Source organism: Portunus trituberculatus, chromosome 41 (assembly GCF_017591435.1).
Source record: "Portunus trituberculatus isolate SZX2019 chromosome 41, ASM1759143v1, whole genome shotgun sequence".
Lineage (NCBI taxonomy): Eukaryota > Metazoa > Arthropoda > Malacostraca > Decapoda > Portunidae > Portunus > Portunus trituberculatus.
This window is the reverse complement of record NC_059295.1, coordinates 11,622,525-11,641,196: the sequence shown is the minus strand read 5'-3', so window position 1 is coordinate 11,641,196 and position 18,672 is coordinate 11,622,525. Positions and strand designations below refer to the sequence as shown.

At 38.6% G+C, this 18,672-nt stretch overlaps 1 protein-coding gene across 4 annotated transcripts in view; it reads left to right on the top strand.

Annotated features, from left to right (window-relative positions):
• The window catches only part of LOC123516504 (E3 ubiquitin-protein ligase HERC2-like), a 456,561-nt gene that overhangs the window by 390,946 nt on the left and 46,943 nt on the right, over nt 1-18,672 (top strand). For all 4 annotated transcript variants that reach the window (XM_045275907.1, XM_045275905.1, XM_045275904.1 and 1 more), the window contains 5 exons: nt 2,123-2,250; nt 9,441-9,593; nt 9,691-9,843; nt 11,035-11,242; nt 11,481-11,675. In XM_045275907.1, the coding sequence (XP_045131842.1) occupies nt 2,123-2,250; nt 9,441-9,593; nt 9,691-9,843; nt 11,035-11,242; nt 11,481-11,675 (837 nt within the window). The remainder of the gene's footprint in view (nt 1-2,122; nt 2,251-9,440; nt 9,594-9,690; nt 9,844-11,034; nt 11,243-11,480; nt 11,676-18,672) is intronic.

Below are 18,672 nucleotides of genomic sequence, written 5' to 3'. Positions count from 1 at the left end.
GCCTCAAGAGTCTCACATTTGAAGGTATCCCATAGCGCTACCAAGTCCTCACTGGTGTTGAGCACTCCAAACCAATTGGAGAGTGTCACTGCATATACCTGGGCACGTGTCAAGTCCTTCAGTTTCTCATGATGAAACACAGTGTGGTCATGTTTCAGAGGCTTTCTGGACTTGACATGAAGCTTGAGTGTAGCAGCAACAAGCCTGTGATCAGTCGCAAAGAACTCGGCACTCCGAAAAACCCTGCAGTTCTGAAGAATCCTCCAACGAGTACTAACAAGTATATGGTTGGTCTCCTTCGCTACCCCTCCGGCATTGCTATACCAAGTCCAGCGGTGCAGCTCTGGTCTCTGATACCAAGAACCTGCAATTTTCAATCTTCTGGATCTTGCAAGATTCAGAAGGAAAGAGCTTTTGTCGTTCCTGGTACCATAGCCACGGGGACCAACACATAACTCAAAGCCGGCTCTTTCAGTGCCAGTAACAGCATTAAAGTCGTCCAAGACAATAAGTGCATTACGACAGGGACACTAGTCCAGTACAGATTCGAGTTTGGCATAGAACGTCTTCTTCTCTTCAGTTTCATATACCTCGGTAGGAGCATATACTGCAACAACAGACATGAAGCCTAGACTATGTTTCAGCCTTAGTCACATTATATGCTCATCAACCAGAGTAACCTCTACAACAGACGGCTGCAGTCTGATGGAGACGCCTACGGCTACCCCCTTGACATGGTGACCATTGCTCATGCTGGGCCAATAGTAAGTAAAACCCTTACTACCGCTCTCGCCACTGCCAGGCCTCGTTATCTCAGAGAGCCCCACCATATCCATCCTCAGCCTACTGAGTTCATCGATAGATGAGGTAGTTGTTGATCTTCTGAGAGGCTAAGGACATTCCAGGAGCCTACAGGTAGAACCCTCCGAAGGTTTACCCCAGAAATAGTCCAACGGGCAGGTGCCATGTCTGCAACCCCACCAGCACCCCCAAAGCTGAAAATAGGGTGAGGGTATCCTCCTGTCCCTCTCAAGACACAGGGATCTCACAAGCTTTCCCCTGCATTCGTCATACAGTTAGGCAAGCCCCTCTGGGGCTTTGGCACCAGAGGGGTTTGCACGGTTGGACTCCTCAGCAAAACCAGATTGGGGTCATGGCTAGAGGCTTGCCTGCACCTAGAGCCTCAACCCCAATCTCTACCTCCAACTCTGGTAGTGGCTGTAGATTTTTTTACAGGGAGGGGTTGCAAGCCCCATCCCAACCAGCTAGATCAGCCTTGGGCAGGGACACTGGTATCCCTGAGGGTAAAGACCCTGGCTGCCCAAGAAAGGACAGAAAGGGAGGCAAAGACAGCAGAAACAGAAAGGGACTGCTATGGGAGGTAGAGGGCACTCACTCCTCACTTGGATAGAATCTACCCACCACCATGATTCTTATATGTATCTGTATCTGAGGTCCCTTAATCCCCACATTGTGTAGATGTGTGCTCACACATTAGAAGGAGAAAGCTAAAGTACTACCTTCTTATGCAGTGCATGTTGCTCATAGTTTAGTTTATTTTTTTCATTGAGATATCATTAATCAAACAAATATCCCACCTATTAATGTTCCAACAATATTTCATTCCTTTTTCCATTGACCCACACCATATGAAATAGGGACTTCTTCTGACAATGCTTGCAACTTGGACCAAAGAAAATAAACACTGAAATATTGTTTGAGCATAGGAAATGATGTAAGATGCAAGATTGACTAATGATCATAGCAATGATTTATCACCAGAGTCAGCAATGTTGCAGCAGCAATATAGCAATGAAGATCAAAGACAAGATGTCATGCCTCATGTTAGTTTAAGAATAGACTAGGGATCCCTATTTCCCTCATTTTATCCTTTTAGTTATCTTTTACCATACTGCATACTATGAAAATAATGAAGGAAGATTACTTCCAGTTTTACCACAGAATGTGCTGCCAAATTGTCCCCTTCTCTACCTCTTATGTTATGTAAGATTTTAGATAATTTTAGGTGTTTTGACAATGTCTATGATACTGATATTCTTCTATGATTAAGAATTAGTTGTGATGAATTATATATACTTTTGAACCTTTTTGTTTGACATAGGCTCCCTTCACTGTGTGTGCTGCACTAGTGAGGGGGAAGTTTATACTTGGGGTGACAATGATGAGGGCCAACTAGGAGACAGCACAACCAATGCCATCCAGCGGCCACGTTTAGTGATGGCTCTTCAAGTAAGCAGATTCTGGTATTTGATTGACAATAAAAAAAATTGTAGTTTTCTTTTATTTTATTATACATATATAATTTCCTATACAAGTCACTGATCTCTAATGCCATCATTGGAATTTGCTGGGTTACATTAGAATACACTTAACCCCTAATCCTACCCTTAGCATACCACATAAATAAGTACAAATGTATTAATAACTGGGGCTTCACTGACACCACATATTTTTTGCCAATACTGATACTGATACATACTTAGATTATGACCAATACTGATAGTATTAGTACAACTGATACTGTTAGCAAAAAATATTTGTCTTCATGTCAAATTGTGTAGACCCAGAGTTATATATATTTCTGGAAGATTTATGCAGTTGTTGTTGTTGTTGTTGTTGGTTGCCACCCGAAGAGGGGTGACGCAATACACCACTAGATTTTTCAGAAGTTCACCTTATCTTCTGTGCACTTTATTTACATAACAATTAGAGCCATGACTGGAGCTAAAACTTAGCAGATTTTATAATAGACTCATAAAGAAAAATTGGAATGGCTTCCCTGTGTTTGGAAGTGATTCTTGCTGTTTATGCAACAAGTAGTACCAGCAAACAGTAGCAGGTTGGAAATTTGAAGAGATGGAAGTAATGGATAATGCTGGGCAGTGGAGCGAGAAAGTGTTACAGTTGACTATGGTTAATACAATGGACCAGTGGGTGGAGGAGTCAACAAGGTACACGGGGGGAAGAAGAACCATCGTTGTTGACCTAGTTTTCACAAAGAAACCAGAGTCCCTCCAATCATACAATACCTTAGTCCAATGGGGAGAAGTGATCATGTGACATTAAAGATGCAAATGCAGGAGGAAGATGAGATAAGTTACAGTGAGGATTATAAAGGAGATTAAATTATGCAAAAGCAGATTTTGAAAAATTAAGGATTTATTTTGCTGATATTGAGTGGAGTAATATTATGTGCAAAAAGACTGTATAAGAGAAATATGATATATTCTTACAGAAATACAATGTAGGAATAAAAAAGTTTGTTCCTGTTTATAGAGTTCAGAAAAAAAATACATGCTTGTTACAATGCTAGATGCATACAAGCAAAAAAGACAAAAGATAAAGTGTGGAAGAAATTCTTAAAGCAGGGAAATGACTAGAAGATGGCAGTACAAAGATGCCAGAAATTAAAATATTAGAGTAAGGAGAGAGGAAGAAAGAAATTTTGAGAAAGATGTAGTGGATTAAAGCAAAGATGAACCCAAACTTTTCTACAAGTTTATAAACGGCAAAACAAAGAATAAGGAAACAATTGAAAAAATAATTAATCCTTAAAGTACGGGGAGCTGATTTACTTTCCGTCTGTTACAGTGGGGAAAAATCACATTTCTCAAAATTGCTAAAAGATTTCTTTTCCTTATAAAAATATATTTCTCTGTTTTATTCTGACTACAATGATGTAGTTTTCAACATGTTTTGACCTCTGAGAGCGAAGTTATTGTAGATAAAAAAATTCTCCCCGAACCCGGGGTAGAACCTGCCGCTAAGAAATACCCCCAAGCTCCGATAACACAGCGCACATGCTCTCTCTCTCTCTCTCTCTCTCTCTCTCTCTCTCTCTCTCTCTCTCTCTCTCTCTCTCTCTCTCTCTCTCTCTCTCTCTCTCTCTCTCTCTCTCTCTCTCTCTCTCTCTCTCTCTCTCTCTCACACACACACCTTTTGGGCATTTGAATTTGATGTAAAAGTAGGAACTTTTGCACTTTCATGTCAAGAAAATGCAAACCCAGATATATGAAATGATGTGTAAAACAGGAAAAGAAAAAGAAACCACATATTATTACAAGTATTGTGGATTTCTATAATAATTGGAATCTGGCAACTCTTATTAGCAATGGGATTCACATGACTTGGCCAACAAGCACAGTCCTGTAGAGGCAACCATGGGTGACACACACCAATGCATTGCTCGAGGGGAGTACGTGAGGTTTATGAATGTCGCTGTGAGAATTGGTCTCTGTCTCCCAGATCACTATCAGAATCACTACTGGAGTCTTCACTTTCTTCTTTCTCAATAAAAAATATCACTGTCTTCATTTTCATCATTGTCCTCAATGTCACTACCGAGTAACACTGACATAACATCACTCGGAGTACCGTTTCCTCCCTCCAGGTCACAGGGGTTGCCAGATATCGCCTTGAAATGGGAAAAGATGTCCTATTTTGTGGGAACAAATGTCTCAAGGCTCGAGGAGACGAGTGAGAAAAGTTGCCAGATACCTCCACTTGCCCCAGGACCAATAGTGAGGGGGAGAGATTCAAATGTTTAGCGTTGAAAAATCATGATTCCTGGAACAATCGCTGCCTCTCCGCACGTGACACTACAATCGTTCCGAAACGATCACCATACGTTAAGGGTTAAAGAAGGGAAGACATACTAGACAGAGAAGGAAATGTGTGAAATAATGAATGAGAGCTTCAAAACGATATTCACTGCAGAAGATGATTTCACAGAACCTAATAGGATATTGGATTGCCAAGGATTACAGGAGATTGCAGTGCACAAAGAGGATATTGGAAGATTACTGGATAAGTTGGAAGTCAGAAAAGCAATGGGGCCAGATGATGTATCAGACTGGGTGTTAAAAGAATGTAAAGAGCAATTACTGGATCCAATTTGGGAAATAATTAAAAGTTCAATAAATGAAGGGAAAGTTCCACTAGAGTGAAAGAGAGCCAATGTAATACCGATATTTAAAGGAGGAAAGGCAACTGAACCACTAAACTACAGACCAGTGTCACTTACAAGTGTTGTAGGGAAGTTATGTGAAATGATTATCAAAAAAAAAAAAGAGTTAAATTTCTAGAAGAGGAGCAAATCTTATCGAACAGACAATTTGGGTTCAGGACAAGGCGGTCATGTGTATCTAACTTGTTAAGCTTTTACTCAAGAGTTATTGCAGGACTTGAAAACAGAGATGGATGGGTAGACACAGTATACCTGGACATTAAAAAGGGCTTTTGATAAAGTCCTACACGGAAGACTTCTTTGGAAACTAGAGAACATAGGAGGACTGCGTGGAACCTTGCTCGAATGGACAAGAGATTATTTGAAGGATAGGGAAATGAGAACTGTGATCAGAGATACATACTAATCCTGGGATAAAGTAACTAGCGGAGTGCCACAAGGGTCAGTGTTAGCCCCCATTATGTTTCAAAGATATGTAAACGACATTCACATTGGAATAAACAGTTATGTAGATCTATTCGCTGATGATGCAAAGTTGCTAAGAGTTTTCAAAACCAGAGAGGACTATCTGCTGTTGCAGAAAGATTTAAACAAGATCTATGAATGGAGCAAGAAGTGGAAATTAGAATTTAATGCCAAGAATGCCACATAATGGAACTAGGAAAGAGTAAGAGAAGTATGGAACTATTTGATGGGAGAGGAACAAATAATGAAGACTAAAGAGAAAAAAGATCTGGGAGTGGTCATACAAGAAAATCTGAGCCCTGATAAACACATAAGCAAGATATTTGGACTATCATATAAGATGTTGACTAATATAAGAGTGGGATTTCATTACATGGATAAAGATATGATGAAAAAAATCATCACAAGTATGATACACCCAAGGCTGGAATATGGAGCAGTGATATGGTCTCCGAGCTCTAAAAAGGATATAAGAAAATTGGAAAGGATACAGAAGAATTAAAGGACCTCACATATGAAGAACAACTGAAGGAAATGGAACTGCTAACCTTACAAGATAGAAGAGAACTTGGGGACCTAATAACAATATATAAGATAGTAAATGATATTGAAAAGATAGACAAAGAAGACCTGGTGCTGTTGACGGAAGAAGATGGAAGGACAAGAGGACATGAAAAGAAGATCAGGATGAGGCAGTGTGTGAAGGATATTGGAAAATACAGTTTTCCACACAGTACAGTGGAAAAATTGATTGCATTGGATAATGGAATTGTCACAACACATAGTGTGCATTACTTTAAAGAAAAACTAGATAAATGGAGATATGGAGACAGGACACTATGAGGCCCGCTCGAACCCTGTACAATACAACTAGGTAAATACACACATATGGCAAGGCAGAAAAAGCATGGAAAGGGAGAATATAGGTGTCCAATGTAAACATGAACATGGACACCAAGCCAAGGGAGATCATTGAAACACCTTTAGGATTACATCTGCTGGCAGGATTCAGTGAGGACAGAATTTTCTGGATTCAAGGAGGAAAGAACTAATATGTGAAGGATCATCACAGTGGAAATGGAAATTTAATGTCTGAGGGGAGATTATTGCTGAGGTATTTGAGAAGCAGGACCAGCTGATCACAGAAAACATGAAGCTGTGAGAGAAATGTGACATGCTAGATAAAACAGTTAAAATAAACAATGAGATAAAGGAAATACTAGATGAAATAGAAAGGGAGAACAGCACCTGGAAGGGTAAATGTAAGAATTATGAACTGCAATTACAAGGATTACAGGATAAGCTAAACACTAATGTGGGGCCAGCAAAAGGGATAAGTGAAACCAAACTGGAAGAATGGAGAAAGGTCTAGGAAAGGAGCAAGAAGAAAAAGTTAATTTTGCAGAAGTAGTGAAGCAACAAATAAGGAAGAAAATGAAGGCTACAGTTATACAAATGATCAAAGAAAAGAAAGAGTTAGTGAGAGATACGGTGATCAAAAAGAAGACTATGGTTATATATGGACTGGAAGAAAAAAAAGAACCCAGTGAAATTTGTGAGAGATAAGGATAAGAAAGAGATGGTAAAGCAAATTGTCTCAGTGGTACAAAATGAAGAACAGTTTTGAAAAAGAAATAGAGGAAATATACAGACTTGGTAAATATAGTGAGGGGACTAAAAGACCACTAAAAGTTAAAATAAGATCGCAAGTAGGGGTAAAAGAAATTTTGGCAAGGTCTGAAAAGCTGGCTGCTAAGGCAGAATATAGAAATATTTGGATAAGGAGAGAAATGAATCAGGAAGAAATGGAAAAGAGAGAGAGAGAGAGAGAGAGAGAGAGAGAGAGAGAGAGAGAAGAAATGAAGCTAAGAAAAAATAAAAAACAAGAGAAGGATGGGGAACAAGAAGAAAAAATTCTACTGGAGAGTGCTAGACATGAGGCTGAGGAAAAGGTATATTTGAGAAGGGGAAGAAAAGCATTAAGACTCATGTATACAAACATAGATTTATATCAGGAAGGTTGGAAGTGAGAGATTATATAATGGAAAAAGGACCGATGTGGCATATATAACAGAAACAAAATTAAGTGAAGATGTCCAAGTGAATTTTAAAGAACATAGATATAATATTTGGAGGAGAGACAGAGGGGGAAAAGCAAGATAATAATGACTTGAGAGGACATACATAGAGGAGATACAGTACGGAGATGCACTGGCCGAGGTTTTAAGAATAACAATTAGGACCAGTGGGAGGGAAAAAAGGAGTACCATAGTAACATATGTCCCACCAAAGACTAATACATGGAGGATTGATGTACACAAAGAAAAGCAAATAGAAGTGCTAAATTGCCTTGAAAGTATGTTAAAGAAAGACAAAAGAGTGCTACTTGTGGGAGATCTGAACTGCAAACATGTAAATTGGTATAAATTGGACATAAACAGTTATGCTAGACTTTGGGGGGAAAAAGTGTTACAACTGGCAATGGTAAACAATGGATCAGTGGGTGAAGGACAATACAAAGTATAGAGGGAAAGAAGAACCATCTGTACTGGATTTGGTATTCACAAAAAGCCAGAACCTTGTCCAATCATGAAATATTAGTCCAGTGAGAAAAAGTGATCATGTGGTTTTAGAAATAGAATGAGAGGATCACAAAATTTTGAAAAATAATGCATATAAACAAAAAAGATTGAATCATGCCAAGACAAATTTTGAAGGGTTAAGAAATTACTTTGATAGTATTGATTTGGAGGAAAATATAGAAACTGGAGCACAGCCACTAGTGGCATACCACAGGGTTCAGTGCTGGCACTAATTATGTTCCAAGTATATATTAACAATATATAAGAGGGTTTGAGTGGCTACATAAATTTGTTTGCAGATTATGCAAAACTTTTGAGAGTAATAAAGAACATCAATGACTAAGGAGTTGCAGAAAGATATTGACAAGATCTGAGAATGGAGCCAAAAGTGGAAATTAGAATTTGATACCAGGAAATGCCATGTAATGGAAATAGGTAAAAGTAATAGAAGCCCTACTTCAAAATATAAAATGGGAGAAGAGATTATAATGCAAAAGTAGTGAAGAGAATGACCTGGGAGTGATTATATAAGATATCCTGACTTCAGAAAGACACACAAATAGACTATTTGCTTCAACATGCAAGACACTAACTAACATCAGGATGACGTTCAATTACACCAATAAGAGTATGATGAAAATTATCATAACCACTATGATAAGACCTAGACTAGAATAAGCAGCAGTGGTATGGTCACCATACAGGCAGAAAGACATCATGAAACTAGAAAGAATCCAAAGGACTGCTACAAAGATGGTCCCATAAATAAAGGATCTTCCCTGTGAAGAAAGACTGCAGGAAATGGAACTACCAACTTTGAAAAACAGACTGGAAAGAGGAGACCTAATAATGATGTATAAGTTAGTAAACCTTATGGAAAAGATAGATAGACAAGACCTAGTATCACTGATGGAGGATGGAGATAGATGAACAAGAGGACATTCCAAGAAGATCATGAAAAGTATTTGCCTGAGGAACATTAAGAAGTTCAATTTTTCACATAGGACAGTGGACATCTGGAATGGATTGAGTGTAGAAATTGTAGCAGCAGAAAGTGTGCACAAGTTTAAGGAAAGTTGGATAAATGTAAGTATGGAGACACGTCACTATGAGCCCTGCTCAAAGCCTGTAATATACAACTAGGTAAATACACTGTCAAATAGGGGATAACATTTATACACACAGATGAGGAAATAATTAAGAAAATTATTTAGCTCCTGGGAGTAGTGTTTTTTTTTTTTTTTTTTTTTTTTTTTTTTATCCTGGTGGAGAGATGGCTGTCAGAGATTTGCTAAACCATTGTGACATATTGAATAAAGATGTTTTGTATGATTATAATAAAGTATAAGGATTAGTAATTTAGAAATGTTCAACTTTATATGCTTCATTATTTTTTTGCACATCAGGCCAAGAAGATTAATCGAGTAGCATGTGGATCAGCCCATACACTGGCATGGAGTACAAGTCGTGCAGTTAGCACAGGCAGACTACCTTCACAGGTGCCCATCGAATATGATCTGCTAAAAGAAGTCCCCTTGCCCACCCTCAGAAACAGATTGGTTAGTTCTTATCACTTTATAGTTGTTTGATTGTGAAGTGTAGAAAACATTTATGATGCTCTTTACAAAATTGTAAATTCTGTCTGCCTTTCTATAGGTTTTACTGCACCACTTCTCTGACTTAGTGTGTCAGAGCATCTCCATGTTTGATCTGTGCAGCCCTCCTGAGGATGATGAAGGAGAGGCAGCAGTGGTGTCTCGATTACGAGCCATTTTGGTGTCCTCAGCAAAGGAAACTGCCTTCAAAAAGGTTAGATCAGAAATTCATTCCAGTTGCTATATATGTAAAGAAATTCAAATATTTCCAGTAAGAGTAAAGAAAGCAATAAATATTATAGAATTATATTTCATGTTGGCTTGGGGGAGGAGTCCTTATTAATGAAGCTTATGAGGAGGATGGATATATGTTCATGAAATCACTGTTTAATCTTCACTGATAAAAAGTTTTAGGCACATGTTACAATAAAGATTTGTTAATCAATTCGGATATTGCTTAAATCAGTGTTATTTTTTTATCAGCTTTTAATTTAAACTCCAAAAATCTAGATACAGGTTTCTTTCATTTTATGATTGGGTTTTGTTCCTGAAAACCAGATCTAACAACAAACAATTAAATAGCAAACTTAAGATTCAATAGTATGTAATTTAGTGGGGAGAGTAACTTAGACCTTGTATTGAGAGATAGAGGACACTTCTGCACCACCCAAAGAGGTAGTGTTACAGGCTTCTTCTTCTTCTTCTTCTTCTTTTTTTTTTTTTTTTTTTTTTTTTTTTTACAGTGGTTTCCCCTATAGACCTATAGGTCTATAGGGGAAAAATGAGCTTCAGTTAAGTTTGCAGGTGCCACTCAGTGGCCAGTCTAGTCATCAGTCCAGAGCCTTAAGAGTCTTGATGCCACAGGTGGCTCAAGATTACTCCAGAGCCGACCTTGGGATCATCAGCTCCTGTTAAGGACACATAAAAGATGAACAGAAAAAAAAGAGCAGTATCCTGTTCACTAATTATCCCTATATCTAGTGGGAATGAGTTTCGATGGTTGGTGGCTGTAGCATGGTTGGCAATGCAATCACAGTGCATTTGTTTACATTTTGCTTGCAACAGTTAACTTGGCATACAATCACTTGGATGAGTACAAAATGTGTAATATTTCTGTGACTTTACTGGTACATTTGGGAATAAAAAACACTGCTTGACATTGAATAAAAGTAAATTTAGTGCACTTTTAAGCAACATATGGAAATGTTTAATAAAGTCATGCCATCTGTCAGTTATTTTGTTTTTACAGTGAGTTAGGAATGGATTATGGTCATAAACCGAGTATACACATGTACATGATGTACTAATATTGAGTTTTATACATATACTCATTCATTACATATATAAAAGAATAAGTAGAAATTAATGTAGGACATGACAACTTTGCAAAAATTTGTATTGAAAGGTGATCCAGGCTACCATGGTGAGGGATCGGCAACATGGACCCATTGTGGAGCTTAACCGCATCAGCGTGAAGCGTTCCCGATCTCGGGGCGGTCTAGCTGGAGCAGATGGCATGAAGTCTGTCTTTGGTCAAATGGTGGCCAAGATGTCTCTGCTGACTCCTGATGCTCTCTTCCTTCCCCACAGAGTTTGGAAAGTGAAATTTGTTGGTAAGCTTATGCATATTTGCATTTTTTATCTCAATGCATTTATAAATTTTTCTAGATTTCTATTTGTTTTCATTTTTTACTGCTTAAAATTGACACATTAACATTTGAATGGATTTGTATTTAGTGGTGATGGATGCATGCATGGGTATCAGATATTTCCATACACATTAAGAATAATCATAAAGTATTCTATTTATAATTATCATTTTGATTCCACTAATGAATATTGTTTTGACAGGAGAGAGTGTTGATGACTGTGGTGGAGGCTACAGTGAGAGTGTTGCTGAAATGTGTGATGAACTCATGAATGGTTCCCTCCCACTGCTCATTCCAACACCCAATGGGCGAGATGAAGCTGGTACCTCTCGAGACTGTTTCCTTCTCAACCCACAATCAAACTCTTCTCATCACATGAACATGTTCACATTCCTTGGTATGTCATTATATATATCAGATTTCATAAATGACTGTGTGATTCTCTTACTCATATTTGATTTTGTAATGATTTTGTTGCTTCATTCTATCAAATGTCATAATAATAAAACATCATTAAGATTAAAGATTTTGTTGATGAGACTATCAGTGTAGATAATAATGATAATAATATATATAGTAACTGTCCACATATCCAGATTATAGCAGCCAAGGCCCTGGCGGAAACGCGAAATATCCGGATACACAGAATTTCCTCTTCCGACCCCATATAAATTGAGAAAAAACATGTACATAACCCAAATGTGTAAGAAAACAATGAATGAAAGTACATTAAATGCATAATCTGGAACAAAAAATGGTACATAAGCAGTACAAGGGGTGGTGGGATGTACACTCAACAGTAAAGACAGCATCACACTAGCACTTTTCTGTCAACTTTTATATGGCTGTCAACTATTGTCGACGCTGATCGTCACACACAAGGTCGCTACCACCTTTGTTGCATTTGTCAACTGTGAACAAACATGGTGGCCCCTTCACCCCCCGCAAGTCGTTATTTTTTTGTTGCTATTTTTGGCCTTTATTGCTCTCAATGAGAAACTCTTCAAACAGCTTTGTCCACTCATAAACAACAGAGCAGTTCATCTTGGCCAGTTGCTACTTGGAAGTTCTGCCTTGGAGTGTTGCAGTCTCAGAGAAATGTAAACAAAAAACTCAACCACTTTTCACTGCTAGGCCAGAATATATATATATATATATATATATATATATATATATATATATATATATATATATATATATATATATATATTTATTTATTTATTTATTTATATACAATAATCGCCCGCGTATCTGGATTATAGCAGCCAAGACCCTGTTGGATATGCGGAATTTCCTCTCCCAACCCCTTATAAATTGAGAAAAAACATGTACATAAACCCAAATGGGTTAGAAAATAATGAATGAAAGCACATTAAATGATTGTGTATACAATAATGACTTCCTGGAGCATGATAAAATGATAACATATCAGATACCTGCTTCTCTAGAAAATGTGAGGGTTGGGAAGGTGCCATCAGCAGCGTCATGGCAATCTGCTGTTTCACTGCTGAGCTGGACACTACCTGAGTCATTATTAGTGTGTTGAAGTGAGATAATGATAATGAAGTATTTATTGTTTGTCTGGTACAGCTTTCTACCTCTGTCTCAACATTATCTTTTGTAATGGTGTTATTGTGAGAGCTATGTCATGTAAAGTTGTGATGATGAAGGCAGTAAGAAAAAAAAGTATTTGAAAATATCATAACAGTCTTATGATATAGAGAGATGGTGGAGAAGCCTGGCAGTGAGGCAGGGTCTTGGAGGAGGAGATAACACGAATGACGGAGGGGAGAGGGGAGGGCAGAATTGAAAGTCCAGCTGTCTCCCAACAATACATTTGTTTGTTTGTTTGTTTCTAGTTGTCTTCTCTTCCTGATGTTTCTCATTCTAATTCTCGTCAACTTATACCTGTCATGCAAAAATTTGAGAGCTAAATGTCACACCTCCCTACTTGACTCCTGGCCACGTACTGTGTAGAGTGTGAATTAGGCTATGACACAATCACACAAGATATTTAAAAATGGCTTCCTGATGGGAAGGGTATTTGATTATCAAAAAATAAACTGTACCATCTGGTAATATAGGGTCTGAAGATTTTGGAGATACAATAGTAATCCCAAAATCTTAAATCCCACAAAATTAAATAAATAAATCCTGCATCTCCCTAAAGTCTGAGTTAAATTTTCTACGGGGGGAGGGGAATTCGTATAAATGAGATATATATATACAGTAATCGCCCGTATATCCGGATTATAGCAGCCAAGGCCCTGGCAGATACACGAAATACCCAGATACACGGAATTTTCTCTCCCAACACCTTATAAATTGAGAAAAAAACATGTACATAACCCAAATGGGTAAGAAAACAATGAATGAAAGCACATTAAATGTATAATCTGGAAAAAAAAATGGTACATAAGCAGTACAAGGGGTGGTGGGATGTGCACACAACGGTAAAGGCAGCATCACACTAGGACTTTTCCGTCAACTTTCATTGTCGCGTTTGTCAACTGTAAACAAACATGGCTGCCCCTTCACCCCCGCGGCCGACTGCTGCTATTTTCTCGTTGCTATTTTTGGTCTTTAATGTTCTTTATGAGAAACTTCAGACAGCTTTGTCCACTCATAAACGACAGAGCAGCTCATTTTGGCCATTTGCTTCTTGGAAGCTCTGCCGTAGAGCGTCTCACAGAGAAATGTAAACAAACAAGTGAACCACTCTTTGCTGCTAGGTTGGAACAATATATATATATATATATATATATATATATATATATATATATATATATATATATATATATATATATATACAGTAAGTCCTCGTTATACGGTAGTTCTTTATGCGGTAAATTCACAGTTACGGTATTTGGAAATTACTACCCTCAATTTGATATACGGTAAGAAAAATTCACAGATACAGTATCTGCTCATGTCATCCGAGAGGGGCCAGTGCAGGGGACCAGGGGTGATGACGTCATCCATGCCACACCTCCCCGCCACTCACAGTACTGACTTTAACTTGACTACCCTTGGAGCCTATTATCTCTTCCCGTCCCCCCCTTTTTTTTTTTTAACTGCATTACATTTTACTTACATGCATTACTAATTAGATGAATAAATGGAATATTAAAGGGTCTAATGTAAGCACAAATATATTCATAATAATCATGGCAAACACTAAAAAACTACTACCAGCGACAAACCATGCAGCAACTAATAAAGGGCACAGATGGGCCTGGCAAGCCCACCATCAGTGAATGGTGGAAGTCGTATAACATCAAGCACGCCTTAGATAACATGAAGTCATCTTGGGACGAAGCGAAGACGTCTACCATGAACTTGGCGTGCCACTCGCAGTACTGGCTTTAACATGACCACCCTTGGAGCCTATTATCTCTCCCCCTCCCCTTTTTTTAACTGCATTACATATAACTTACATGCATTACTAATTACATGAATAAATGGAATATTAAAGGGTCTATTGTAAGCACAAATATATTCATAATAATCATGGCAAACAATAAAAACCTACTACAAGCGGCAAACCATGCAACAACTGATAAAGGGCACAGATGGGCCTGGCAAACCCACTATCAGAGAATGGTGGAAGTCGTATAACATTAAGCATGCCTTAGATAACATCAAGTCATCTTGGGACGAAGTGAAGACGTCTACCATGAACTTGGCGTGGAATAAAGTATGGCCAGAATGCGCTCATGACTTCCCAGGCTTTGCTGAAGACATCAGTGTGATCAGAAATGACATAGTAAATCTGTGCCATAGGGCTGACTTCAATGAAGTTGATGATGATAATATGCAAGATCTTTTGGAAAGCCATGCTGAATCTCTCTCAAATGATGAACTTCTAGAGCTAGACAAGGCATCGCAGGAGGCAGAAGAGGGAGATGAGGAAGAACCTGTGCGTGGCCTGGACAACAAAACTCTTAGAGAATGTCTCGGTGGTATCGAAAAAGCTCTGGAAACTCGGAAGGAACGTGACCCAAATCCTGCCAGGAGTAGGAAAGGGACTCATGACGTAGAGAAAAGTGTCAAAATTTATCAAGAAATCTATGATGAAAAAACAAGAAAAACTAAACAGTCCTATTAACATTCCAATTAGCAAGAAAATAAATTTTATTATAAAAGTTTTGGTTAGAAACCATAGATCTTAATTTGATTAAAAATTGACTCTAAAAGAAAACGGTGTGTTCCGTCTGGCTCAAGACGATGGAAAGAATTGACGGAACAATGAAAAAAAACAAAGGAAATTGTTGAAGATGACGGAAAAAGTTCTAGTGTGATGCCACCTAAAGTGGTGCTGCCTAGCGGTATTGAGGGATCACTTGCGGGATAGGTTTGAATATGCTTAGGGACAGCTCCAGATAGTAGCGAATTCCAGATAGTGGTGATGCAGTTACATGGGCAATTACTGTATATATATATGTATGTATATATGTATATACAGGCAACCCCAACTTAACAAACGTTCACACAACGAAATTTCGCTACAACGAACGTTTCCTTTTGCTACCATCTGCTTATATAACGAACACCAAATTCGCTTTAACGAAATTTTATCCAGGTAATTTTTTCCAAGTTTGAAAGCCCCACCGTATCATGCAAGCCGACAGGCTTTTGAATACACCAACGTCTCTCATGGACAAAATGTGCACTACTAATTCCCCTACCCTTCCCCACTCTTAGTTCAAAACAATAACAGAGTCCAGCAACAGCTCGTCTTCCCTCGCTCAACATGCCAACAAAACGCCCTGCAACCAGCCCTGCAATGTTGCTAAGAAAACCAGGAAGCCTTGAAGTGAAGCTGGATATTATTCACAGACACGAGAGGCGAGAAAACTAATAGCATTGCTCGCCACCATGGCTTGACTCCATCTACTGTCTCTACTATTTTCAAGTCAGCAGACTCTATTAAGAAGGATGGTGAGACCATATCTTCCTTCCAAGCTAAAAGAACCACCAAACTTGTGACTCTACAATGAATAAAATGGAAAGCCTTGTGGAAATGTAGCACATAAGTTTTGTATGCGGTACAATAATACGTCCTTTGTTTACATTCCACAGGTTGCCGGCTAGCATTTCTGCCACTCCACTCTCCCTCCCTTCATTAATTTAAGATCATCAACATTATAAAGTTACTTACATACACTTAACCCTTGGCCATCGTGCCCAATTGGGGCCGAAATAGCCGCACCATAGCCAAAAACGCAAAAGCCGAATTGATCTTGGTGGGAAGGCAGTTTTGGCCAATGAGTGCTCAGATATCCCATGACGTCATGGCTGGGCGCGCGATAGCAGGCATCTGAGGTCGCAATAATGAAATTTTAGCAGCTTTTCATGGGTGCGCGATAGCAATCAAACGCGATAGCCGAAGTCGCGATAGCCGAGGGTTGACTGTACATACATTAGTGTACATTATAATGACTTAGTCTTAAATTAAACTGCTTAAATGTTTAACTTCATAATTTTTACTTTCATTAAACCTTTTACTGTATTATGATGCACTCTTGCTTTATTTACTGTCAATGGAAGTTCAAGTCAGGGGTCAAACTTGTTATAATTGGTTCACTTAACGAAAATTCATGCAATGAATGGTTTTTTAGGAATGCAACCCGTTCGTTAAGTGGGGATTATATATATATATATATATATATATATATATATATATATATATATATATATATATATATATATATATATATTTATATTTATATATTTATATATATATATATATACACAAATATATTTACATCTATTTATTAAGATTCTATTAATTTGAGATTATAACATCATTCCAATTAGCAAGAAGATTAATTTTATTACAGAAGTTTTGATTAGAAGCCATAGGTCTTAATTGCACTAAAAATTCGCACTAGAGGAAAACGGTGCATTTCATCTGACTCAAGACGACAGAAAGAGTTGACAGAACAGTTAAAAACAACAGAAATTGTCGAATATGACAAAAAATGCTAGTGTGATGCCTTTAAGTGGTGGTGGGACATACATACACTCCTGCCATGCTGGAATGATGAAGAAGGCTACAAACTTGCCAAATAGTGCCACCATTACTCAAGTTGTCAGCGAGTGAGAGCAGGAGGGCATGGGAGTAAGTGCTGCCGCCTAGTGGAATCGAGGGATCACTCACATGGTAGGTTTGAATACACTTGGGCAGCTCCGGATAGTAGCAAATTCCGGATAGTGGCGATCAAGATACACAGGCGATTACAGTAGTTTATTTGAATTGCAGCATATACATACTGAAAATATACATGTAGGGGCCTTAACCCTTAACTTCCGGCAGTCGTATATAAACGTTTGCGTCAGAACGTCCGAAGTGACGGGATTCGTCCCAGTAATCAAGATTTTTCCCGGGGTAATTTTAAGTCTCTCGCGCGCTCTCTTGAGGCGGATGGTGAGTAGAAGTATCTGGCATCTTTTACCACACAAGTGTTTCCACAAGAGCTCCTAATTTTAGAGGTAACTGAACTGTTTTCCCGTTTTATGGGCGACACTTGGCAACTCCGTGACGCTGGGTAGAAAGGTCAGTGATAACAGCGAAGGATCGGGTCAGATTGTAAATCACCATGGAGCAAGGCAGAACCCTTTTACTTAGCAGTGGTTCTGAGCTAGAAGAAAGTGACAGTGAATATATAGAAGAAGAAACTGGGGAAAGTGAAGAGACTAGTAGTGAGGACACGGATGTAGAGCATCATTCACCTGCTTTCTCAGGAGAACAGACAGAGAGACAGAGACTCTTACACAGTATAAGTGACAGTGAAGGCAATAATGATGAAGAACAGACTCCAGATAATGTGTCAAGGACACAGAGTGTTTCTAGGAGGCGAGGCATGCGCGTGCTCCTCGCGTTCTGGGGAGACGATCAAGGGGGCGTGGCAGAGGTGGCGCAAGACCCCGACCTGTCTTTCAATGGAGGGAATTCAATGATGATTTTTCCCAGTTATGCCTGATTTATCTGTGTCTCCTGGCATAACAGCTGAATTCCCTCCTGTGCAACACAATTGTGACTATTTCATGGCGTTTCTCAGTGATGCTTTCTTGGACCATATAGTGAGTGAGAGCAACACTTTTCATGATGAAGAAACAGCAGATGATGATGATGTGCCCCATAGCTCTCACGAGAAAGAGTGGAAAAACATCACAAGAAATGAACTCCTGACGTTCATAGCCGTCACGCTTCTTATGAGTCATTCGAGAAAAGCTTTGAGGCATGATTATTGGAAGAAGAGTGATCTGCTGTACATGCCAATCTTTGCACGGTACATAACAAGGGACAGATATGACAACATATTGAAATACCTTCACTTCTGCAATGTTAAAACTGATGATCCACTCTGGAAAATTAGGCCTGTCATACA